At 42.4% G+C, this 27,429-nt stretch overlaps 1 protein-coding gene and 1 long non-coding RNA gene across 2 annotated transcripts in view; one reads left to right on the forward strand and one right to left on the reverse strand.

The window, feature by feature from the left end:
* The first annotated feature begins 2,064 nt into the window (after positions 1-2,064).
* On the forward strand, positions 2,065-5,317 carry LOC135698037 (antigen 5 like allergen Cul n 1-like). The gene is made up of 4 exons (XM_065217906.1): positions 2,065-2,074; positions 4,433-4,707; positions 4,772-5,013; positions 5,071-5,317. Exons 1-4 carry the CDS (start codon positions 2,065-2,067, stop codon positions 5,315-5,317), a joined length of 774 nt encoding a protein of 257 aa, XP_065073978.1.
* Positions 5,318-22,819: 17,502 nt separating this feature from the next.
* Positions 22,820-27,429, reverse strand: part of LOC135698025 (uncharacterized) — a 132,685-nt gene continuing 128,075 nt past the window's right edge. Inside the window, exon 3 of the long non-coding RNA XR_010517456.1 lies at positions 22,820-22,896. This is a non-coding gene — a long non-coding RNA (uncharacterized LOC135698025). The remainder of the gene's footprint in view (positions 22,897-27,429) is intronic.

The following is a 27,429-nucleotide window of genomic DNA, read 5'->3' on the forward strand; positions in this document are numbered from 1 at the left end:
TCAGAATTTTTTTCTGTGTAGCATAGACCAAGTCACACAATTTCGTAGGTGGTACAAGCTCTAAACTTTTGTTATGAAGAAGACCCATCTCGATTCGTAACTGTTAAATAGTAGTTTGGAATTAATCACTATCTCTTAGCTAAACGACGATTCACCTTCCAAACGCCCAAAGCTGTCCTGGTTACATCCTTTATGGAAGCAGTAAGTACTGGTTGAGAGTCTAATCATAGCCTTTGATGAACAGCCCCGTTTCATTCTAGGACCAAGATATGCAGCAGCAGTGATATTCCGGAGGTAAAACTTGGTAAGATCTATCTCATTTTAACAACAATTATGAATTATTATTTCCAAAACTACTAAATGGGGCATATGGGGCTAATTATATATGAAAGTAATCACGGAATTGGCAAGATTTAACAAACATTCTGAAACGATTTTTTGGATCACATCATATTGTTGAACATGATGGTAACATGTCACTTTATGGAAACATATGAATTATCTCATTTCATTTTAAATCGATTAAGATCACTTTTATAGTGAAATTTCCGGTAGCATTGATAATCGAATCAAAACGAAAGCAGCGGTGCCTTCTCGTTTAATTCCCCACTGATTGCTTCCACTGGCTTCTCCGCTTCACTGAACTGCCCAGACTATCAAGGATAACGTCAGCATATCCTAGATATGCTATCAACCTGTTAACATCGAAATATTCAACCCAGGAATTGCTGGGATTTAAGTTTCACCGATTGATTTAAGAAACTCAAACAACGTTTACTACCCTGATCAAAAAATTGAGGAAACTAATCAAGGAGCCAGGAGGCATCTTTTACAACTAGAACCACAGAAGGAGCAAACGAGAGCAACAGAGGATTTTGAATAAGTAATTCTTCAATTGAAAGAAACGGTTGATGCAATGAAATTGGCTTGTTAGCGGAATGCTTCAATAAAACAGCAAGAAAGGTTATCTTTCATTTAATTCCACTTAATTAATTTGGGTATCTATTACAGATACGTATTTCGACTACAATGCACACTGGGCCAGGAACCGAAATTAACAAGACAAAACCTCTGGCGCATTGGGTTTGCATTATATTGAAATGGTGTCTTTGGCAAAGTTTCTCGGTTTAACATGCGCCTTCATCTGGTAATGGAAATTAGTTCCAATTTTCTCTGCATAGATGGTGCTGCGATACTAACTTTCTTATTTCACATGATAGAAGTTTTATGTGTTGGGCAAAGTTGTAGAACATTTAAAAATGCCCACGGTTTCAAAGTTCTAGGTCTTCAATTAACAAAGATATAGTGAATATCGTAAAATTTAACTGAAATTTACGTTTTTTGTACTATTTGCCATACAAGCGACAAATCCTTCATTTTTAACGCCGTTTTTCTTTTAAGTCGGTTAATTTGCAAGTTTTAAGAAAGAGTTCTCAATGTTTTGGGTCGATACAAGCAAAATTTTAGCCAAAATAGTGAAAAATACCATATTCTTCATAATCCGGTTTCTCGAAAAGTGGCAAGTATTAGCAAAAGGTCATTTACTTTCTGAAATGTACCATTTATCATCAATCAAAGGTGAAAGTTTGCCGGACATATAATTTTATATATTTGAGATATCTGAATTCATAGACTACAATGTTTATTCAAGCAGAAACGATGGAATATGTCTCTTATGCTTCGTCAGCTGCACGTTGGCGAACGCTGTACTAATGTATGCACAAAGCTTCTTCATGTATATTCTCGATGATGATAGTGGATAGAGCAGTGCACGGTCCCTAACCTCACTTTTGGTTCCAATAATTTTGTCTCTGAGTAAAAGAGATGGCAACGAATGGGAGCCAAAACAAACCACCCAAAACTGTCAAAATTTACGGGTGAGAGAAGAGTGCATCAAAACTTCGTGCACTGATCTAATGTTGAAATGAGAATACACATGTACTACTTACTGATTGACTAACTGAAAATGTATGTACGAAAACGGAAGCTCTGTTATTTCGAAGTAATGTTGTCTCTTCCGGTGGATTATAATTTTTGTTATTTTGGAGTATATAACTGATAATTATGGCTGAAGGTAGGTTATTTTTAATTGTTCAGAAGGTATTTATTTCATGACATTGTCCCCTTGGTAAAAATGTCAAGATCACAGGTAGACAAATAAAACTACATCGGAGCTTACCTAACTAAAGAAAACAAAGGTAGACATACGAAACTTCTTACAAATGCAAACCATTTTTACTAGGCTTTAATGAAGATAATTTGCAAACTGAATAGTTTGTATCTGAGGCAATTTTGCTTGATCCTATTCCGTTTAGCTTTATAAAGACATTAATGGTGGCAAAGTTGCTTGGAAAGAGAAACTTAAAGAAGGTTAACTCCAACTTGAACTTTTCACCTGCTCTCAACACAATGTTCATGATGATACAACAAACCGCCACCCAAGCTCCTCTCCTGATCCTATTCTTGGACAATGTACCCCTCTAACCTCGGGTAAGCCGCGAGTATTCGGCCCAACTCCTAATAGAAATAAAATTGAAATCAGTCGAGTATTAGTACAAGACACTGAAGAAGTCTGCACATTGTAGACGAAATACGTGCATCTGTCAAGGATAAGCAAATAAAGTAGTGGAATTAAATGGAAAATACTAATCCTTCTCTCTCTCATTATACAGGTATTCCACTAAGACGCCCACATTCATCAGGATATATTGAATTTCATTAATTATCGGCTCCGTAAAGCTAACGCGATTGAGCTTTCCACATAAATGAACTAGATAAAAAAAACTCAATGTTCTTTGCAGTCTTAGTATGTTTAAAAAACCAGAGCCGTGAATTGAGCTCACCAGCGGTCGTGGGCATTTTTTGATATTATTTAGATGACATATAATAACTATTATTATAATTATCACGGTGGAATTAGGAAAGATCAAAATTTAATGTATTACGTAAGTAAATCATTGGAAGCCAAGGTTTACGATCCTTACGTAACCTAAATATCACTAGTGATGATGCATTTGGATAACATCATTGCCAAATTTTTCCGTCTCACGTTTTTACGTAAATATCCTTTCATCTTCTAAATTTCATCGCCAACCAAATCAAGTTCGACAAGCAATCTCCAAAACGGATGACCTAGAATCAATTTTTCAACTGCTCAATGCCAATCAACGCCTCTTCGATAACGAAAGGAACACCGTCTCATCACAACAAAGCTGAATCATATTTCATCGGTCTTGGGGCAAAATTCTATTCACGTACAAATAGCACATGATGATTAACTGTTTTCGCCCGCTGGGTGTTGAGCACATACCCGGTATGTCAGAGAGGACAGCGTAGTTGAAAGAAAAATAAAATGCCGCAACCTCCCCTATCTCCATGAAGGGCGCCGCTGCTGCCTGGTAGGCTGGGTAAACACAATTTTATTGCAATTTATTATGGAGTCTCGTAGGGGTTGTTCTGCCTTGCGGTTTAAGATGTCCTGATGGACTCCTTTTGTGGTTGACGATCTGTTTATATCAGGTCATAAGAGTGGCCCGGTTCAATGCTGAGAGGTGAGAAATTAGGAGTTGTTTTTGTTTTTTGCATCTAATTTATTTACTCTCCCTAATCTCTTAGGGTGTTCCACTGTGAGATCCTTGTTCTCGTAGCCACTTCGAAACTTTATGTGCACAAATATAAGCTTCTACAGCACGTACAATATTAAAACTATTACTTCACGTTTGATGCACTGCAGCATGCCTGAAGTAGCAATTTCAGGTGAAATGGGGCACTGTTTTCCGATATTTGCGTAATAGAAAATTCGAATTGGAAGTGCATGTTTAGCCTACTTGCCGCCACTTGTGGACTCTTCAAGGAATCACCTTAATGTTTTGTTTTATGGTGTATTTCCAAGTAGCATTGTAAGTTGTATCGAGGTCCTCAAGCATCCCAAAACAAATTTGGGTTGTTATTGTATTGTAATAAAACTTAGTTTTGGAAATAAAAAAATCTGCCTCTATGAACTTTCTAAGGCGAAAAAATTCCTCTATGGAATATTTCTTTATTGTTAAAGGTTTCATTCATCACAAATAATTTCCATTCAATAATTGCCAACATTATCATCTTTACAATCAATCATTAAAAAACCCAAAATGACCCAATTGTTACGTGTTTAAATTAATTCCACGATAGCTTTCGTCGGCTACTACGGCTGGGCATTAACCCGACCGCTAATGATAATAGAGGTAGAATGTGAAACAGATTATAATGGATAAAATGAATTGAATAGCATCCGGACGGAGCACTTAAGGTAGCAAAACAGTGGCAGTTGATCGTCAGCCGTTAGTTTGTGATCGCGTAGCAGTAAATTGGATAGTGATGGTTTTCATTGAATGCAAGCAAATTCCAAAGATTTTTATCTAATATGTAACTCATCTAAAGCAATTCTCCGCAGGTATTGTACTCACACTGGTTGTGCTAACAATCCAACAGGATACAAATTACTGTGAAGATAATTTGTGTCGATTTCAAAAACCTCATATTGCCTGCAATGCATCCTCTTCCTTCGAGCCAGAATGTGGCCCAGAAGCTTACACGGTTATGATGAACTCGTCCAACAAGGCTTTAATTATAAATCTACACAACCAATACCGGAGCAAAATTGCTCGGGGTAAGCAAAACTTCACCAGTGGAGGTTTCTTACCGCCTGCCGTTCGGATGCCCACAATTGTAAGGGTCAACCCATTTTTCTCAATTAAGTGCAAATCGATATGAACATTTATACAACCACCAGCAATGGGACGACGAGTTGGCATACATTGCAGCAGCGAACACTCGGCGATGTATCTTCAAGCACGATAACTGCCGGAACACAGCCCAGCTGATGGCGGTTGGGCAAAATCTGGCGTGGATTTCCTACTACGGCATGGTACTTACGGATGCCGACTTGATAACGCAAATGATCAACAATTGGTACGGTGAATACGCGTATGTGAATCCAAAAATCATCAAAAGATATCCGCGAGACTACCAGGGGTATGTTGATTGACTTGAACTTTGAATTTGAAATTCTATATTTTATAAAACTTACAGACCAGCGTTAGGGCATTTTACGGCTATGGTGGCAGATCGTTCCGATCGAATCGGATGTGCGATGATCAGTTTTGAAGATTCCCCCTGGCTAAGAAAATATCTGGTTTGTAACTATTCCATCACGAATATCTTCGATCAACCTGTGTACAAGATGGGTATCACAGCATCGAAGTGTGCAACAGGACAGAATCCTGAATATCCTGGTTTGTGTAGCGTGAATGAAGAGATTAACTCTAATCCATTTTGAACTGGGAAAGTGATTTTCAGTCAGTTTAGGGTTCGCGTAGTCAAAATTTCAATCACAATAAAGTTTATTCCAAATTTCAATTTCACTGCATAATTTTATTTAGACACATGTTTTGGCTCACCTTCTCGCACTCAGGTCAAATAACGCATCATTCACGTCATCATTATCGAGCACATAATACTGGAGTTACTCTTTACACTGGTAAGTCATGAAATGTTCCAACCTATTAAAATTCCTGTACCGAACTGTAAATTTATCCAACAGTATGGTCTCGCTTTCATAAATTTTCAACATTTTGACGTAGACTACGTCTCGCGGGAAGGTACTGGGGGTAAATCGAAAATCTAAAATTGCGACCGCCACGAAAAGGTGTAAGATTTTGAACGCTTATAGCTTTGTCATTTATAGATGAAATTAAAATCCAAATTCACCAATCGATAGAAAATACCTTTCGTAAGCTGTTGCAATAAACGTTTTTTTTTTCAATTTATAATAAAAAATTGTTTTAAGAATGGACAAATAAAAAGTGATAATGTTATCACTGTTTTCATGAAATAAACGTTATCCCCAAACCCAGTCCTCATAATCAAGTACAATTTGGTTGCACATCGTGCTGCTTGAATCTGAAAAGCTATAAAACAGCGCTGCTAATGAGCCTCAACTCACCTCCTTCGGCCATGGCACGAAGAACTGTCGTATGAAACCACGCTGCGACTAGTGTGCTATGGCCCACTTGACGGCGACCTGTGCTCAAGCTGATGACACCAACCCGAAGTGCGTGAATTGCGGCGGAACTCAGAAGGTGGCTACTAGCAACCAGCCAGGCCGGCATCGAAATAAACGTGCACCACCAGCCATCACGGACGAACAATACCCGGCAATCCATCCTCATCGTCTGCTCCCAAATCTTCCACCGCTACCTCTCAACAACAGTCAACGAGCTGCCCCCTCAGCTCAGCATCGCCTCACTGCTGCTACAGCTCTGCCAAATCAAGCTTCTGCCTCGGCGCCTGGACTATCGTATGCGCGTGTTGCCTCAGGTGACTCAGTTGACGAATCTCCGTTAACATCAGAGGAACTAGTAACGCTGGTTGCAGAGGTGATCGTCATTCTGCGCACCTGCAAGACTCGATCTGAACAGCTTCATGCTGCCTTGTCACTCGTCACCAAGTATGGACCGTGAAGCTATAAAAATTGCAGACTGGAACGCTTGCTCACTGACGAACAAGCATAGAGAGCTACTCAATTTCCTCAACACCAAGGAGGTCGAGCTGAAAACAATTGAAGCCATCGAAGTGGAGGTGAGCACATCACTTGGCCCAATCACCATCATCGCGGCCTACTGCCCCAAGCAAACCAACATCAGGAACGGGTCGTCCTCCGGGTGGCCCTCCGCAAAGACATCATCAAACTCACCCGGAGGAGCGGGAACTTTATCATCGCTGGCGATCTGAACGCAAAACATCAAGCTTGGGGCAACGGTCGGAGCAATAGAAACGGCATCGTCCTCAATGAAGACCTGCAAGAGGGCCACTATACCATCTTGGCCCCGGACTCTCCCACCCGGTTGAGTCGGTCTGGGGTCCATGCAACCATCGACAGCTTCGTAAGCAACATGGGACACAACGTCTCGCAACCTGTGGCATTCCAGGAGCTGAGCTCGGACCACTACCCGGTGGTGGACGAAGTTGGATCCTCGGTAAACCGATTCGAAGCTTCCCGGCGCAACTACCATCGAGTCAACTGGGCGCAATATCAACACTGCGTCGACACAACCATCGACTACGATGTCCAACCGGGGACGTCGGAAGATGTTGACCGGTGTCTACAAAACATCGAGGAGGCGATTTCCCGGGCCAGGGAGCAACACGTGCCAGTATCCAGACAGGTGAGTAACACTCTGCACTTTGACAGCCCTATCAAAGATCTCATTAGACTCCGTAACACCATTCGTAGGCAGTACCAGCGTACTGGCCTGCCTAACTTGAAGACCAATTGTAATCGATTAACAAAGATCATTCAGGCCAGGATGGTGGATCTCAGAAATAACGATTTTGCTAGTAAGATCCGCTCTCTCCCAGATTGTGCTAAGCTCTTCTGGAAACTTACAAAAATTCTTAAAAACAAGCCTAGGCCCATTCCCCCACTGACCCCACTGGATCGTCCCGGCGACCCAGTGGTTCATTTGATAACTCCTGAAGAGAAGGCTGCCGCGATAGGTCAACACTTCGTCAGCTCCCATAATCTCGGACAAAACATCGTCAGCCCTCATGAATCTGAGGTTGCTGAAAATGCAACCAATCTTCTTCAGATTCCTAACATTTTTCCAGAGGAATCCGAGATTACGGCTGACGAACTGTTGGCCTATATCAAATCATCTAAAACATGAAGGCCCCAGGTTTCGACAACATCCTGAATCTGGAACTCAAACACTTGAGTTCCAGATTCTACAACCATCTGGCACTGATTTTCAATCAGTGCCTCAGACTTGGCTACTTCCCCTCGTGTTGGAAGTCAGCTAAAGTCATACTCATTCGGAATCCTAGGAAGTATCCGTCCTCTCCTTCAAGTTATCGACCAATCAGCCTTCTCTCAGGGTTATCAAAACTGTTCGAAAGAGCACTGTACCACCGGCTCCTAACATCTGCCGATGAAAACAACTTGTTACTCGAGGAACAGTTTGGTTTTCGGAAAGGTCGTTCAACCGTCCACCAGCTGACTCGAGTAACAAACATTCTCAGACGGAACAAGTCTGTTTCGAAAACATCTGCCATGGCGTTGTTGGACGTTGAAAAAGCGTTCGACAATGTCTGGCATGATGGCCTGGTGTTCAAATTGCAGCAGGACGGTCTTCCAATCTTCCTAGTGAAGATCATAAACAACTATTTATCAGACAGGACGTTCTCTGAATGGCATCACATCGGATGCTTTTAACATCGGTGCCGGGGTTCCACAAGGAAGCATCCTTGGCCCCATCCTATTCAACCTGTTCACCTCCGATATGCCGGCTCTCCCTGATGGTGGATCGTTGTTTCTGTTCACAGATGACCCATCCATCGTCTACAAGGGTAGGGTCATCGGAGCTCTGACTGCCAAACTTCAGAGAGGCCTGAACGTCCTGTCTGAATATTTCAACTGCTGGAAGATCTGTATCAACGCGGCAAAGACCCTGGTCATTATCTTTCCACACTCTAAATCTCCTAGACTTGTTCCGTCGGAGAATAACAAATGGAATGGTCCAAAGAGGTCGTGTACTTCGGGCTAACACTAGACAGCAAGCTTCTTTTCAGGGAGCACGTTGACAAAACAAAAACCAAGTGCAACATCTTGATAAGATCGTTGTATCCACTTATCAACAGGAAGTCAACCCTGTCCCTGAAAAATAAGCTTGCTGTCTACAAACAAATCTGGGAGAGTTGCGCAAAATGCCATCACCTTAAACTCCAAAGGATCCAGAAAAAGATTCTTAGGATGGTCCTAAACAGTCCCCCGCGGACTAGAAATTCTGAGATCCACCTCCTGGCTGGAATTCAGACATTAGAAGAACGGAGAGTATTCATCCTGGAAAGGTTCAGAGACAACTGTCTGAGATCAAATCATCAGATCATACGTGATCTAGCACGTTAGGTTAAGTTATACTCGTAGTTAGGTAGGTTATCACTTTTTTCAATTCAAATAAAAAGGGATATTCTGTAAACTAGTTGAAAAACGCAAATATTAAATTAGAATATCAAATTAAACAAAGATGAAAAAAAAAAAAAAAGATGAAGAGCCAAGTAGGCTAATCAATTAAAATGATAAATCAATGTACTAGGGGAATTTACGTATTCTCGGCAACCTAAGCAGCGACCTTCTTTCTATAGCCTTTTTCTCTATGGAACGCACACATATGCAGTATTGGTTTGTTTACAATCTTTTGCTGCCAGCTGCTCTAACAATTTCAGTCGAAAGAATTGTCAAAAACTGTTTTGAAACGCTTTTACAAAGCTCCAATCTTCTCTAGTGAGAGCGAGTATTGTCGGCAACCAGTTTTTCTTCGGCAACCGTTCCATTTGAACTGCATGTAAATCTGCTGTTCTATTATCGGCAACTCGAAATCAGCTACAATTTGTAGTGCGTGTGTTTCATTTCAAGAAAACCCTGCTAGATTGCTTTTTCTCAGTGGTAAAAATATAGTCAAATTGAAGCTGAAAGCATAAAGAATCGTTTGCATGCATTCAGCGAAGTGTTTTCGTAAGAAAATCCAGTGAAAATATTGTTTCAATTTGGGTTGCCGAAAATATCCTGGCATGCCGAAGCCGTCATTTACCATAATCAACAGAAATAAACATAATTTTACTACTTTACTACTACTCCCTCCTGAAAGTCCCTGAAAATTATGCTATAGAACGGTTTATACATCCCCAGTTTTTTTTTTTTGCTGATGGGGGCGAGGCATAGCCAGCCGTTCGAGTGCATAATTCTTCAAGTAGGAGGGACTTGCAATGCTTATCTCTTAGCATAAATAGAGGTACCGCCGAGTTTTTTCAGTGCTACACAGCTAAAAAAAAAGTAGTGTAAATTTCCGTTACTATTATGCACATAAATGGAGCGTCATATATCATACAAATTTAGATTATAGATCGTGTAAATTTATGAGACATGTCATGCAATATCCCATATATTGTATGCAACTGTCCGATTTTGTTTGCAACATTTCTTGCAAGTTGCTAATTTACGTGAAAAGGAAGTTTACATGTATGAATGTTTGCATGCATAGATGTTTACATCGCCAGTAAAATTCAGAATTTTTTGGTGTGTTGGTTTTAAAATTCGAAAGTGAGCGTTCAGAAGGGTCTACTTGTAATGTTCGATTCTCTTCATCGATTTTTTGTTTACATTGCTACAGCTAAGCAAAACAATTCAATCTGAACATTGCATTAGGTCCAAAGTAACACTGACGAGATTCTCTTCGTCGACTTTCTCCTTGAATCCACTCGGCCCAGGTATTTTCAGCACACATATCGATAAAATAATATAAAATAAATTTTTAAATAAACCTGCTTATCCAGCAGACTTATTTCTGACGGACAAGGAATCAATTTTGACAGACGTTTTCTCGAAAATCGGCCGATCAACAACAGGGATTTTCGAACATCTTAATTTATTTTCGAAATGTCCAATCTAAGTGAAAATTTTCCGAATGGAACACAGCCTTAGTATTTTTTTTTTATTTGTGCAATCGATGGATAAAAGATTTACTGGGAACTTATTGGAGGGATCCGATCAACTATGAAATGTTGCGTAACATTGGTGCACTCCGTTTTTCGTTTTGAAGTTGAATCGCTGAGGAAACCTCTGATCAATCTCATTACCACATAAAAATTTCAAGAGCACAGATATCAGATCTCACAAAACTTATAACAAAGAAACTGGAACTTCACGTTTGTTGCAGTCCAGTACACAAGGAGTTTCAATTTCATGAGTGTTGTCACAACCGTCCAAGATTTGTGTCCTAGAAATCTTGAAGTGCTAGTGAATATCAGCCATCATTACGGTTATTGTTGGACGCTTCAATGAATCACCTGAAGAAAGCCTTACTCATATCAGATTGTTATTTAGGAACCAAATTTAATAGAATATGTATTCGCATTTTTATGAGGTCCTGAATTTAACCAAGTTTTACTAAGTAGGAAATCGAAAATATGTACATAGGACCGAAATCATAGGTTACTTCTACTGTATTTTAAATCAATATCTAGAAAAACGCACGAGAATTTCGCTACACAGCTTAACGTAGTCTACGTCAACCATACGGTCGTGTCTTGTACACAACCTCACCGTGCAACAACCTACAAAATATTTTTGTGGTTTCTAAGTTAAATACTAAAGCAGCTAACCCCTCATTAATTTTTACGAAGCCAAAAGCTCAATTGCCTCACAAAAGTTCTACCTACACGGCCGTTTAACTTAACTTATATTTAAATTCCGTTCACTTAAAAAAAACGTTTCGAATATGAGGAATATTGAGAGACGTTTCACTCAGCCTATTAGTGTACTCCTAGACTCAGTAATTTTGTTTGTCAATTCTCCTCATATTCGAGCAGATTTTTGAACGAGGAAAATTTTACTCAGTCTATGAGTGACCTACGTTTTTGTGATTCTGAATGAAAACCACTCAATTTTGAGTCGATCTCATCGGCCGTGTACTGTAGAAAATCCGCACAATATCGAAGACCCATTTCCGCTGCTTCACCATAGCAACCAGCACCAAACAGTTTTATGCCCACACGAAAGCATGGCCACATAAACGCACCTCGTCCCGACCCACATGGCGTCCTCACTACCACCGTCGTAGATCTTACTCGGTGCTGGAATGACGACACATTTCCACTTTTTCAAGAACGCCTCTCCTCGTGTCCGTCTTGAGTCTTCACAATAGAAACTGGTATAACGAGCTCGTTACAGGTAATAAGATAGCTACTTTAGAGAACGCAAATGGGCGAACGATGGAAACTGCCTCCCCCTTGTCATTGTGTGAGTGCCTAAAAGCTTTTGCATTCTGCCACGCGACAACGGCACCGATGATGATGTCAACGCTGCTGGAAGGCGGCAGAGCACAGACGCGACGCGACCAAGGTCGTTCGCGCGTTTATGTTATGTGAACAACACTGGCAAGCTAATCCCTGGTAGGGCAATTGGAAGGAAAATTGACTTTTCCTACGCACTCGCGCCAGGAGTGGGATCCAACGTTGGTTGTTTGATGGAGCCTGGCGAGGGTTGGGTACCTATGTATACGTAGGGTTAGAAACTGCTTGGGACCGGATTAGCGGGGGTGGAATATGAACGGATTGTCCAAATTATAGAGAACCGCTAATCTGGGATTATAGATTGTAAATTGGAGTTGAAATTAGATTTGGGATAAGCATTTGGCAGCATGTTCTGTTATTGGTCAAGCTGAAAAGTCGGAAGCAGTTATTGATCAAAAGCTGGTATACAAAACTTTTTTTTTTTTATTTATTTATTTATTTGTACAGGCTCAATCGAATAAACTTTACAGAGCCAAGTTATCATTTGCGTTATACATAGTTGATGTCTTAAATCTAGATTTAAAAGAACTGAGCCGATTACTCGCGGTCATCTCGAGGTTAGTAGAGATTTACAGTGTTATGGATGGGGAGAGGGAGGAGATATACAAAACTTTGAAAACGGCAAAACTTCGCAAGCGTTGAAAAACGATTATTAGAACGCTTAAGTAGACTGAAAAAGCCAAAATGATTTGACAAGCTGCAATTAGACCTTTCAATCGTATAAGAAAACTTAACCCTTAAGGGGAAAATTACCTAGCGAGTAAATGAAAATTCCACAAATGGATTTCTCTGTGACATCACTTTAGATTGGAACAAGCCCTCAACGATATTTTTCTTTTATTATAGTATTTCGCAAAAAACGACGAGATACTGTTTTGTGCGGAATAATAAAAGGAAAACATTGACAAGAGTTTGTTGCAATCTGTTTTGATGACTCAGAGAAAACTATCTTTGAAATTTGTATTTACCCACTTGGTCACTTTCACCTTAGGCAGTTGGGGATTATTTTTTTAAATAACCGACAAAATGGACAGAAGGGTCCCCGAATTTATTGACATAAATTTCAGAAAATTCCAAATGGTTAATATTCCCGGAAAATTTTAGTTGAAGTGGAGAGTGGATTCTTTTAGAGAGGGTCTAGTATAAGAGAGGAGTGGGCTGGCCGGTTTTGAGCCTAACTAACTGTCAAAGCCAGAGCCAATCCAGCAGCGCCTATGTTGATTGCATTGGCAGTGTCCGAACCGATGCAGGTATTTCCAGAAGCAACCGTGGCCAGACAGGAACTGCGTTAGATGGAAGTTGACTTTTTCGTGTTCTCTGTTCACCCAGGTCGTACTAGTCTATGTGTCCATCTAACGTTCTCCGTCGTATTTCACTCGAATTTCGCACTGGCACTTAGCCAATGCCTCCGCATTCACCACTTTCCGTACTCTTCCGGATTCTCTCCGCCTGCACTATCTATCCTCCACCAGGGTGATGCCGATAGGGATCATTCCGGCGATCATGCATACTGCTTCCGATGAGATGGTTCTGTACGCACTCACGACTCGCATGGCCATGAGCCGGAACGTACTGCTCAGTTTCCTTTGGTTCTGCTTTGTTTCCAGCGCTGCAACCTAGGCTGGACGTTCATACCTCAGTATCGACGACGATACACTGGCCAGAAGACGCCTCTGCTGGGACCAGAGATGTTCGGCATGATTCTAGCTATCGCGTTGATAGCCTTCGAAGCCTTCTCACAGGCATATTCGACGTGGCTGTTGAAGTTTAGCCAGTCATCTGCCATCACTCCCAGGAATTTCAACACACGCTGTGAGGCTATGGCGTGCTCCCCGACGGTGAGTTCTGCCCGCTGCATCGTTTTACAGTTACTGCACATGTGCGGGGACGCCTGCATCGCCACTTTCAACGCCACGTTGGCGATCCCGGATCCCAACTGAGAGCTTTCTTCGCCTTCAATCCTTTCGCCACTACTGCAAGTTCCTCATTGGTAACTTCGATGTTATCTCCCTCTCCGTACGGTGTAGGTGGCTAGGTGGTTGGGTCGTGTTTGGGGAAAAGTCCTTCCATGATGACTTTCAGCTTCTCTGGGCACATTTCAGCGGGCATCGTTGGACCTCTGATCTGCGCCATTACGACTCGATATGCGTTGCCCCGAGGTAGCTTGATGATATCTCGTCGAAGGTCCGCTGCCGACCCATCCCTGTTGTTGACTAGTCTGGGGCAGTAAGCCGCAATTATGGTGATGGGGCCAAGCGATGTGCCAACTTCAACCCCGATGGCTTCGATAATTTTGAGTTGAAAGTTCGGCAGCAGGTGGCAGTTGATGTTACGCCTCACAACAACGGCTACTCCCCCTTCTCTTGCACTGGTTCTGTCGAGTCTCAAGAGCCGAAAGTCCGATAGGTAGATGTTGACTTCCGGCCTCAGATGGGTTTCGGTGATGATGGTAATGTCGATCTCTTTGGCTTTAAGGAAGTCAAGCAGTCCGATATGCTTGTTTGGGGCTTCCCTTAGCTCAGTCGGTAAAGGCGCAGCTACAAAGCAAGACCATGCTGGAGGCGGCTGGGTTCGATTCCCGGTCCGGTCTAGGAATTTTTCTGGTTGGAAAATTTCTCGACTTCCCTGGGCATAGAAGTATGATTGGACTTGCCACACAATTATACCAATGCAAAAATGGTACAGGCATCGAAAGCTCTCAATTAATAACTGTGGAAGTGCATCTAGAACACTAAGTTGAGAGCACGCAATAAGCTAATATGCGATATGCAATAAGCTTAAAATGCGAAGAAGAAGAAGAAGAAGAAGAAGAAGAAGAAGAAGAAGAAGTTCTTCAGCGAACAAGTGTTCCTACTTGCAATATTTATAACTTCACGGTCCATACTTGGTGACAAGGGACAGGGCAGTATGAAGCTGTTCAGATCGGGTCTTGCAGGTGCGCAGGATGATGATGACCTCTGCCACGAGTGTAAATGGGGAATCTTCGAAGGACTCACCTGACACGATAAACATACGATAAACCAGGGGCAGTGGAGGGACCTTAGTTCGGCTGCAGCGGCCCAGCAGTGAGACGATGCTGGGCTGATGGGCGGCTGGGGGCCGCTTGCTCTGTTGGAGAATACCCAGCGGGGTGCTAAGGGCTCGTTGAAGGGAAGCGGTGCTAGGTTAGGTTCCAGTCGACGGGGCTGGATTGCAGGGTACTGAGTATCAGTGTTGGCCGGGGGCGCACGATTATTGCAGTGACGACCGGTCTGGTTGCCTGTTGCCGCCTTTTGGCGATTATTAATAAATTCTGCTCGCTTGGGGCAGTCGCAAGTGGACGCACGGTGGTTTCCACCGCAGTTGGCCCACTTTTGCCAGTTGTCATCAGTTTGACGCTGTTGGGTATCTCCACACTTGTCACAGCGTGGTTTCATATGGCAATTTTTCGAGCCATGGCCGTATAAGAGGCAGTTCATGCACTGCGTTACATCACGGTGTTGAGGTTTGTACGACTTCCAAGAGATGATGACCTGGAACAGATCCCGGATGTTGTGGGTGTTCGGCAAGGGTCACCGATTCATCGAATACACTGCCTCTGGTTGTAAACCAAGCCGCTCCAGCTCAGCCTTCACAATGGCCGCCTCGAATGACGGCAAATCTCGCAAAACTACCTTCAGTGGCTTTGGCGATGGCAAATCTTGCGTGTAAAAATCCACCTTGTTGTCCGTCAGGAAACTTCCTATCGCCATGTATTCCTCCAGACTAGAGCACATAATTTTTGTTCCGACGGTGCAGAGCTTACACCGAGGCTGTAGGTTGTGATCTGTCAACACAGTCCTTAGCTGGCCGACATCCTTCATTGAAGGGAAGTGTGGAGGAATCCCGAGCAAAGGATTATACCAAATTGTTAACAAGTTCTAATACCCGATTATCAAGATTTGATAACTGAACATGTTATCTTTGTGGTTGAATAAACAGCCAACATAACAACAATTATAACAAATTAATACTTGTTTGATATCACAAAAATAACTGATTTAGTTATAATTGAAAGCATCTTGATAACAAATCCTGTGATCCATACCAATATTATCAACAAAATTCCAAATTATTTTATCGATTTGGTATTAAAGCCGTACGTTAATAACTGAAATATAATTGGCAGTGTTTTTTTTCCCACCATGTGAAGTTTTGAACTAACCTTGCATCATTTCATTTTCTTTCATGATACCAATTGATAACAAAATAAGTCGAGGTTGATAACTAAAATAGTTATGCGATAACAACTGAAAACAAAATGATATCTGGAATAACAAGACTTGTTTTCAAGATGATATCAGGTTGTTATTTAACTTTGCTCGGGATCCGCTCCTTTTTTGTGATGGAAACGGCGTCACCAGAACCTCTATTGTCTTCCTCGAGCACTGAAAACTGGTTGCTCATTGACGCTCCGGTCTGCCTTCGGGCCTTCTTCGTAGGCCTCCCTACTGCTGATGCGCTAGTACGCTGACGCACCATCTGGTTTTGGAAAGTTGAACCAAACTTTCCAGAGCGTGTGATGATGACGGCCTTTCCACGGCGCAAAATAAAAAAACGAAGAACGAAACAAACTTAAACCAACAAATCGAGAACGGAACCGGGAATCCGAACCGAACTGAACTGCTTGACGGTCAAGCAGAGAATGCCTGATCAGCAGAGGCACGACAGCAGCGCTGTTTTATAACTTTTCAGGTTCAAGCAGAACGATGTTCAATCAACTCGAAGATGACGACTGGGTTTGGAGAAAACGTTTATTTCATGAAAAAAGTGATAAAATTTTCATTTGAACTTTTTTTTTTTTTTCCTTTGGTTTGTTTTTTTCGTCGATCTTGTTTTCCGTGCTGAGCACCAATGCTACCGACGTGCCAGGAAAACAGCTCCCACACCTGGACCCTACCTATCGACCCATCAACTCATGAACCGGGGACCAACGGCTTTACTTCCCATCCGAAGGAAGGCGTGATCATAGATGTTATGCCTCAGAACATCCCGGCGGCGCCAACTGGGATTGAACCCAGGCCTGCTGGGGTGAGAGGTAATCACGCTTACCACTACACCACCGGTGCCGTTATTTGAACATTTTCAAAAGTTGTTATATAAAAATATGGAAAAGTTTTTATCAGCAGATTTCTAGTATTATTTTCTATCGATTGGTGTATTTGGATTTTAATTTCATCTATAAATGACAAAGTTATTTGCAGCCGAGTATAAGCGACACAAAGACGTACACACTAAGAAAAAATCATGTAAATTTAGGTGCTCTGAGAGTGACATATACGAGCGTCAATTTTGACATAAATTTGAGTCATAACAGAAGTGAAATATAGCTTAATCGAACGTACTTTTCGTCGAGCATTCGTACGTCGTCGAGCTCTACGTAAAAAACTGAAATCCCAAAGCGTAAATTTTTGATTGGAGACTATTTTGGAGGGGACTTTGACTGCAAGCCATCCCCAAAAGCTATGCCGTAGACAGCTCAAAATTAATCTTTCCGTACTCTAGTTAGTTTAGTTAGTTAAATGATCTTTATTTCTTGTGTTTGTGTGGTTTACATGTATGAATTTTTTTTTTTTTTTTTTTTTTTTTTTTTTTTTTTTTTTTCAAGTGACACAGATGCGTCTTTTCAACTTTAGTACAGTGAGATTTTAATTATTATTTACAGTTTCTAGTCCTATCAGGCCTATTTTAAAGTATGACCACCTTGGTGGGATTGGTATGATTTGAATTGGAAAAAGGAGTCTACTTATAACTACTATTTACAACTACAACTAACCTACAACTACTATATACACCTAACCTACTATATACAAATTGCTTATCAAAGCATGTTCTGATAAATTACATTTTTGTGCAAATTTAGTCTTAATTTCGTTAATTTTGGAATCTATTTTGGCAATGCCTGCCTCTTCATGTAAATTTGTTATTCTAGTGTCGAAAGGACGATCAAGAACCATCCTCAGCACTCTATTCTGAGCGACCTGAATTTTGTTCCTGTGAGTCTGTGCACATGATTCCCACACCGGAGCTGCGTAGAGGATCGCAGGTGCTACGATTTGTTTGTAGACGGCCAGTTTGTTCACCCTTGAGAGGCGGGATCTGCGGCAAATCAGCGGATACAGACTCCTAACCAAGGCGGAACACTTGACTACGGTTTTCTCCACATGCGAGCGGAATAGGAGCTTTTCGTCAAACAACATCCCGAGATAGGTTACTTCGGCGGACCACTCAACCCTTGTGCCATCCATGATTACAGTACAAGAGGGAGCCGGTTTTAGTTTAGGTGATTGTCGATGGAGGAACATGATTGTTTGTGTTTTGGAAGCATTGATTTTGATTTTCCACGTGGTGGCATAATCAGCAAAGGCGTTAAGGCATCGTTAAGGCATCGTTGAAGTTTGTTCGTTATTTCGCGAGGCATCCGTCCTTTGACGGCTATTGCGGTATCATCTGCGAACAGGAAAAACATGCAACCGTCTCCGAGGGGAGGAATATCGGAAGTGTAAATGCTGTAAAGCAAGGGGCCCAGCAGACTGCCTTGCGGGACTCCTGCTGGGATGGAAAACGTGTCGGAAAGACAACCATTCAACGATACCTTAAACGACCTTTGCTGGAGGTAGCTACGGGTGATTTTAACCAGATGTAATGGAAAGTTGAAGTTACAAAGCTTGTATACAAGCCCATTGTGCCAGACAATATCAAACGCTTTCTCAACGTCTAACAATGCCATGGCTGTGGACTTGGATACAGCTTTGTTACTTCGGATGTTATTCATCACCCGCACTAGCTGGTGATTGGTGGAGTGCCCCTTTCTGAACCCAAACTGTTCCGGAAGGAGAATGTTATTTTCCTCGACAAACTTGAGCAAACAATTGAGAATGAGTTTCTCGAACAATTTGCTCAGCGCTGAAAGGAGGCTGATTGGTCTGTAGCTTGAAGCTAGCGTTGGGTCCTTCCCGGGTTTGCGGATAGGTATGATTTTCGCTGTCTTCCAGATACTTGGAAAGTAGTGCAGTTCCAAGCATCTGTTGAAGACAGCAGCCAGCAGAGAGTGAACCTTCATGCTGAGATTTTTCAACACTAGGTTGAATATTCCGTCAAACCCGGGGGCCTTCATGTTTTTGGTGCATTTCAGCGCTGAGCAAATCTGTTCCACTGTGATTCTATCCTCCGGAGGGATGGCACAAGGGGAGGAATCAAGGTTGAGTACGCATTGCTCAACCTGAACTTCGAGCGGACTTTGGATGTTGGAGCCAAGCAAGTGCGATTTGGCAATATGCTCACCAATCGCATTTGCTTTCTCCTGAGGGGTGATTATGAGCCGATCGTCATCATTTTCATCTTTTAGTGGCGGAATGGGTTTAGGGTGCGTCTTTAAGACCTTGGCAACTTTCCAGAATGGTCTGGAGCGGTCGTCCAGATTCTGGACAAGCCGCCCGAAACTTTCGTTCCGGAGTGAGACCATTCTGGAAGCAATCTCCTTGTTCAGATTGGCCATTTCACGTTTCCTCGCTAGATCTCCAGTCCTCTGAAACTGGCGTCTACGAACATTTCTCAGGCGAATTAAGAGTTGGGTGTGGGAATCAATGGCAATAAACTTACCCCTCACAGGAACTCGTCGGACGCACGCCTCGTCAGCCACGGTTATGGCTTGGTGGAGTACTTCCAACGCTCGGCGATGTCCTCCACGGAGTCAAGCGGCGGGTTGTCGATGATGTGCCTGTCTACCACGCGTCCAAACTGGGCCCAGTTTACGCGATGGTAGTCCTTGCGCAGGCTTGGAGCAGCAGCTACGTTGTATCCCAGTTCAGCCACCACCGGTTGATGGTCGGAGCTGAGTTCGTTTAAGGCTACCGGCTTGGACAAGCCGGTATTTGAAAGAAACAGGTCTAGCGTCGATGGGTTGCCTGCCGGTGAGATGAATGTTGGCTCGTCCGAGAACCAAACGGAGTACAGCCCATGCTGCGAATGGTCGAACAGCAGACGACCGTTCTGGTTCTGCTGGTAGTTCCGCCATGCCTCATGACGAGCATTCAGATCTCCTCCAACAACGAAGCGGGAACCGGTACGGGTGATGGTGGACAGGTCCTTCTTAAATTTGGCCGCTAGTCCACTGCTGGCGGCACACTGTCGAGGGCAGTAGACGGCGATATACTGGACGTATCCAGTCGACGACTCCACCTCCACACCAAGGGCCTCGATGATAGAGGTGCGGATATGGGACAGAGTGTGGTATTTTATTCCTTTCTTGACGACGACGGCAACACCACCCCCCCCCTGGAGCTGGTGCGATCAAGCCGGATAATGTTGTGGTCAGGCAACCAGAAGCTGTCGCCGGACTTTAGATGGGTCTCGGTTAGAAGGCCCACGTCGATGCTGTGCTTGCGGAGGAAGTCGGCAAGCTCAATCTCTTTTGCTCTTACAGAGCAAGCATTCCAGGTGACGACTTTCCGTACTCTAGCTTCATCGCCTGCTTAAATTTGATATTGCTTCCATTTCATCAATTCTTGATAGATTTTGATGAAACAACTTTTAATCGCCGGTGGTTAGAATCCATTCCCCTCACGTCAAAGTCACGATTTCAATTCTCACCCCAGACAAGTCACGAATGACCCAAGAGCGTTAAAGTGACTATAATTAAAAAAACAAAAAAACAAAAACTTTCAATCGATCGGAAATTGCTTCTTGTGTTCGGTTTTCTGAAGGTTGTGTGAACTGTTAGTACAAGTTTAGAATAATTAGAAGATTTATTGGCGGCAAACCATTTTTTAGAAAATAGTTTTGACGCCATGATTTTTTTTTAAATATTTTATAAAGTCAGTAAAATTGATGAACAACCGTTACAAAATCAAAAATTAAGAAGCCCCTTATCTTAGAAGTTACATCATCAAAATCAGTCAAGACATGAAACAATGGGAACCGTATAAATTCTTTAGGCGAAAAACTTGAGTACACAAAGGTTAAGAACGCCAAATATGTGAGTACTAGGTTTTATACGAGCTTAGGAAAGATGCTGTCAAATTTTGGGTTTTTTGTCAAACAATCCGAAATCATCACAATGCAACTCACGTAGAAGCTTCTGAGCATCTCCATCACTCATTGGAACAGTTTCAAGCAAAGAGGCAATGCTTTAACACAGAACCATCTTAAATCTAATATGATTAAAAATGTACACTCGCAGTGTTGTTCGGAAAAAAAAAGATTCAGAAGATAAACTTTTCAGCTTGCCAGTAACGAACACCTATTTCAACAGTCGGACACATCCGCACCAAACCGCATAGAAATTTTCGAGCAGCTCCTCTCTTATAACATTCTATCAGAAGGAGGAAACCCAGAGAGATAGTATCATCAACGCGCCTTTGGAAGTAGGTGTATACAGGCATAATCCTCGCCGTATTTGCCTGCCGAAACCATGCAGTAGCTCAACGAACATCGCCCGAAGCGCAACAACCAACAGAGGAAAGATAAATTCAATTTTTTCCTTCTTTGCTCACCTCATCACTGGCTCCTTCCGTCGCGTCGCCACACTCAGAAGAATCCGTACCCTCCCCGAATAATTTTTCCACGGAAAACTTATCTCTACCACTGTGCTGCTTCTTCTTCTTCTGTGACTTTTATACGGTCCTAATGAGACTTTACGCCGGCCCTCAACTGTTATTTGAACACTTCCACAGTTAATAATTGAGAGCTTTCTTAGCCGTTTATCGTGTGGCAAGTACCAATCATACTCTACGCCCAGGGAAGTCGAGAAATTGTTCAACCCGAAAAATCCCGGGAATCGAACCCAGCCGCCTCCAGCATGGTCTTGCTTTCTAGCTGCGCCTTTACCGACTGAGCTAAGGAAGGCCCCCGCTGTGCTGCATATCTCTTCATCCCTGGCGTGGCTTTCTTTCGGGGCTGGGCATTATCATCGTTATCCTGTTGAATGTGTGTGCAAATATTTTTTTTCCGTATATATTCGTGAAATTTCATCGTACATTTGCACCATTATTCTTGTTGTCAGCTTGTAGGGTTTTGTGCTTGGTCCTCATTTGGATTCCGGTGAGAGGTTTGCGGATTTCCGCCAGCAAATAATAGCGCCAATGTTTTGAGAAAAATTAGCACCAACTGTTGTGTGCTGCTCGAAATGGAAGTGATGAAATGATCAGGAGAGCGGATGTGGTCCAGACTGATTACGTTTGAGGAATTGTAAGGGGGTATGAATGATGCGGAAATGTGAGAATCATTTTCTGTTGCATACAATGGACAAACATAATCTTTCATCGACAATTTTCACCTGGTAGAAACACCCGGCAAAGCAAACCCAAAACGAAGAATAAATCATTTCGCAATATTCCCATTCATGCCAATTCCATAAGACTCCTTCATCCTGACGTTCATGCACTGATTCGACTGACATTGACAAATTCCGACGAATCACGTCTTGCTTGGCTGTGCCTCACTAGGCATACAAATCACGTTCACCGACAGCAGCCAGCCGGTGGGGTCCGGAAGAATTTCGCTTTGAAATAAGCTTCAATAGATACGTGGTGGCGGGAGTACCATCAGAAGCAAATATTATTAAATCTGGCAGACCAACCGACAACGCGTAGTAGCAAAGCCATACCGGAGAGCATCGACGTGAAAGTTATGAATTTTAATTCGAATAAATTTTTCATCACAGTATCAGCATGAAAGATTGCTGCAGATGATGTTTGATGCGAGATGCTTCACTGTTAGTGAGAGGTTGGATCTGTTTCGTCTGCGAAATAATTGCTTCGATGTGAATAAGAGCAAAAGTTAGCCGTTGATCGTGAGATGGGTTTGAAAGGAAGCAACAACAGGCTCAAGCTGAAGAGTAAGATGGAAATTTTAATCAAATAAGGTTCTTCTGGGGCAAACTATTCAAGTTCGGTATAATCGGGACTGGATTCGAAGAAGAATATTAATTGCATATTATATAGACAGCTCACCTTTGACTCGAAGCAATCAGTAGTCCCACAAAACGTGTATCTGAAATGGAAGACAAAGTTGTTGTTTCAGTTATCTGAGACGGATGAATTTTCTTGAATTTGACTCTATCCTGAAACTCCCCGTGCAATAACCGATGATGGATAGAAATTGTCCTTGTCCCGAAACGGACAAGGAGCTTGTCTGTCAATCGTATTCTCTTCTTGCGTAGAATTCAAAATCATTTCCTCCAGTCGGACGGTAAAAAATGTCGATTGTGCACTTTCGAGTTTTCTTTTCATTCCCTCTGCCCTGACACACACCGACAATATTCTGTGACTTTTCACAGTCAATGGAAAGCGCACCGACATGGCAAACGGAGAGATAAAAAGAGATGAAAGTCAAACCGACGACGGTCGTGTGGACAACTCTTGTGGACAAGCGAAAGATCTTTTAATCCCTCCGTAATCCTGCCTGGTGAGACGATTACGACAAATTGAATTTTATCTACCTCATTGGAAGGCGCTTCTGGAGGGGTCCATAAATGGAAGTATCATCAGGGATGAAAGTTATGCCAATCCCAGGTGATTGAAGTCTAACTGGGGGAATTTGATTGTATCACTCGCATAAAAGGTAATAGGATTAGAATGATAAATTGGTAAAGGTGAGCTTTCGTTATTACTTATTCAACTATGAAATCTAGTTCCAGTCTGGTGATATTGATAAGAAAAAAAGAATACGGATAAATCCATGCATGTACAAAACGTTAGAGACTTACGTATGTTTAATGGACATTAGGCATTATGGACGTAAGGCATGACATATTATTCTTATATGGGTGTTTTTCAGGTATATGTTCTGCTACTCTTAACTTAAATCGGGCAACTCAGTTTGCACTGAGTTCATGAAACCCTTTATTGCCTTTACAAAAAAAAAATGTTTTCCGATTGAAAGGCTTTGTGTGCCTACATCAATCGTTGAGTTATTAATCTCTTTGCTGCACCCAACCGGAAAATGTAAGATTCTATTACAGATTTGCATAAAAAGTATGTGCAAAGAAAACTGGGAACACGGCTTAGGCCAAATACCGGTTTGGCGTAAAAAAAATGTATGGCTGGCAAGGAATCAAAAATAGCACCAAATGACAAAATGACAAGCGATCAACAAGCCGAATGATAGCGCTATGTCAGAAATGGAAATCAATAATGATATAAATGTCTTCTTTTCATGCCAAACGACCAAATTGTTGGCAAGCTGCTTCACGAAGTAACGCCGAAGATGATACACGTGTGTTAATGGGATTTTGTTTATGTCTGTGCTCGATTCCGATCAAGCTATGTCCTCTACCGTGTATATCAAGCTATATTCCAGTGTTAGATCAAGCTATATTCCAGAGAGAGTTTATCCTGGTAGATAGATTGAGCATGTTTCGAGTTTTCTTTGTAATATTAAGTGAATTAAACATTGAAACTTGTTTGAAGTGCATTTATTTAAAAACGATCCATGAAACTAGTGACTATAAGCATGGACAGACGTCTCACTAGAATTGTAAGTAATTTATACAAGGAACGCATTCAGTTTAGTTGCTTAACAGAATTTATAAACAATTGTAGACGCTGGTGTTGGAACAAAACAGGAAACCAGTGTAGAAAAATAATATTAATTGTACGGAGGTGAATTGAAATTATTATAAGGAAATCCAGATTAATTGAATAATTTAAAAAAAAAAAATGCAGTTTGAGCTGCATTAACGCCTCTACAAAACGGTGATGCATTTCTTTTAAAAGTATTTCGAACATTCTAAAAAATGACAGTTCAATGACTCCCTGCGCTGCCTGCTCAGCAACTTCTGAGACAAATGAAGGGATGATTGCTGCGATGGCTGCAACGAATGATTCCACTACCGGTGTGTAGGTGTGCAGGAGAGCAATATTCGGGATCAGAAGAAGTGGTTCTTTCCGACGGAGAAGTGCCAGAAGGTTGAAAAAAAGCAGGCAAAGCAACTGGAAGATCCAAAAAAGAAAGGGAAATCTTCCAAAAAGATGCTCATAACGAGCGAGAGCTCCGACAAGTGTAGTGTCAAGTCCAATCGGCAGTCCGGTTCCCTTTTTGAGAAAAGCTAAGCAAAGAGCGAAGAAGAAAAAGTTGGAGATGGAACGTCTGTTGGGGCAAACGGGCTGTTCATTAACTACGTAGACAGTTTTTTTTTTTTATTCTTGACCACCCCCTCCCCTTGCGTAAACAATTGCCCATACAATTCACTGGAAGAACATTCGAAAGGCAACAAGCTAGCGCAGGAGAAGAACCAAAACGGATTAAAGCCGACAAAGATTACAATAAGTGGAAAAATGGAAGCAAAGCCTGTGGATTCGGAAAATGACGACAGCGAAAAAGAAAGCGGGGAAGAAGAATCTGATTCTGTAGATGACGGATTTTATGAAAAGGAAAATGAGGAATCCGAGGAAACAAACGACGCATCTGAGGAGGAATCAGAGGAAGAAGTGAATCCGCAAAAAATAACGAAGAAAAGGTAAGTTAAGAAGAAAGTAGAACTACACGGGCTGGGGCGAAAATCCGTTGGACCCACGAAGCCATAACTGGCTGCGCGGAACGGAATCTCTGGGAAAATTCTCATATTCACTGGGAAACCAGAGAAACGGCCTCTGTTCGTAACTGCGAAGCGTCGAACGAAGCATGTGGATACAACGAAATCGAAAATCTTGTTCGTCAACAAGAGAGCCTTAAAGCGCTAGCATTAGAGAGCGTTCGGGGATAGTTGCTGCTACCGAAATCCGTACCAGTTATATACAAGCTGCAACAACTCTATAGTCGTTCCGAACAACTGTTACATTACCACCTAGAGAAGGTGAAGCAGTTGGATCTTCCAAAAGCCGAGAAATTGGGAAGGTTTATTCCTTTCGGAAATATAGTAGAGCAGCTTTGTGACCACCTTGAAGCGGCGGATCTGAAACAGCATCTCGTGAATCCGTTGCTGGTACAGACTCTGGTGGACAAACTTCCTTCATCTGATAAACGCGAATAATTGCGCTTCAAAACCAAAAAGAAGAAGGCCACCTTGACGATATTTACTGATTTTCTCTCGAGAATTGTATCGGAAGCATGTTAAGACAATACCTACGTCTAAGTAAAAGGGGAAGCCAAGAAAAGTCGTTCCGGAAAAGCTGGTATAGGAGAAAGGAGCAATGTATAGCCACAACGTGACAGGAAACTCGAGAGAAAGCAACCCAGTTAGCACCACTGCACCCGAGAGCAGAGTTGCGACCTATCACAATCACGATCGTCAAACAGCTGATGGTAGTAACGCTTTATACATTCCTATCAATGTGCTCGTCGAAGCTCTCTCCATGACCATCCATCAAGTTGACGAAAGAAGTAAAAATCAACTGGTGAATGTCGTCTTCGGTTGTGATCCATCACCGATCTGGTCATTCTCGACAATCACGACACTCATCTGTGCTCGTTTTGAAGCAGTTGCTGCTTTGCTTGTTTATGTGAGTGTGTTGGTGAGTGAGCCCAACAGCTTCCGTTTAATGTTGCCTGCTTTGTTTGTAACTCACACAGTCGTGCCTGCCGAGACGAACTTGGAATGCGTAGGCATTGTTTTCATTTTCTTCTGTCGTTCCGCTTTTTCTCTGCAGAAGTATTCACTGTTTTCGTTGTGCTTTTCATCATCAGCAGCGAGTGTAACGTTTTGCTTGTGAGTAACGACCATTATTGGTGATAGTTGTTTGCCAAGGCTCTACCTCTCACTGCGAGACAAAACGTTCTGTCAGCGATAGTCGGTTGATGCGTAGACGAATGTCACGTGAGTGTCATGATATTTTGCATCACTGCCCGAGAGTCTGAAGCCTTGCAAAGTGTGCTAGCGCACAGATCACCGGCTGCGGTTTTGTCAAGACTGAAGGTCGTTGACAAAAGCAAGCTGTGTAAAATCTGCCTGAATGACGACGGAAACGCAGCTTGCCGATTCAAGATGCGATGTAACGTCGGCGTCGGCGAGTGTTGTATGGTATGAGACGAAGCGGCAACGGTAAATGGTATCTTTTTGAATTCCCAGTTGCTCACAGGTCCAGACATGCCACTCCACTACCGGGTGTTCTCAATCGTTTTCGGGAGCGACCCATCGGATTCGGCGGAGATATTCGTGAGATGTATCATCAGCTACTGATATGGGCGGCAGATAAGAAAACACAGATGTTTGTGTTCCAAAATTCATCAAACGAATCTCCAAGCGGGTTCACAATGGATGTAGTGACGTTTTGATCCAAATGCTCACCGTGCCAAGCGAGGGGCGACCCCGGCGTAGTGGTCAACATCCATACCTCTCACGCCAAAGTCACGAGTTCAAATCTCACCCCCGGACAAGTCACGAATGACCCAAGAGTGTTATAGTGACTATAATAAAAAAAAAAAAAAAAAAAACCGTGCCAAGCGCAGTTTGTGAAAAATCAGAATGCCATCGAGTTTTCCACCCAATTTCCAGAAGCAGCAGTAGCGATAATAGAGAAGCACTACGTCGACGACTACTTCGACAGCGTCGATACAATCGAAAAGGCCATCACTAGAGCGACGGAG

This window comes from Ochlerotatus camptorhynchus, unplaced genomic scaffold (assembly GCF_037179485.1).
Source record: "Ochlerotatus camptorhynchus isolate MF236.1 unplaced genomic scaffold, CSIRO-AGI_Acam_v1.1 ptg000081l, whole genome shotgun sequence".
Classification (NCBI taxonomy): domain Eukaryota; kingdom Metazoa; phylum Arthropoda; class Insecta; order Diptera; family Culicidae; genus Ochlerotatus; species Ochlerotatus camptorhynchus.

Coding starts and splice junctions, on each gene's coding strand:
- LOC135698037 (XM_065217906.1), top strand. Junction 4,708..4,771: donor CCGTTCGGATGCCCACAATT/GTAAGGGTCAAC, acceptor TACAACCACCAG/CAATGGGACGACGAGTTGGC. Junction 5,014..5,070: donor TATCCGCGAGACTACCAGGG/GTATGTTGATTG, acceptor TAAAACTTACAG/ACCAGCGTTAGGGCATTTTA.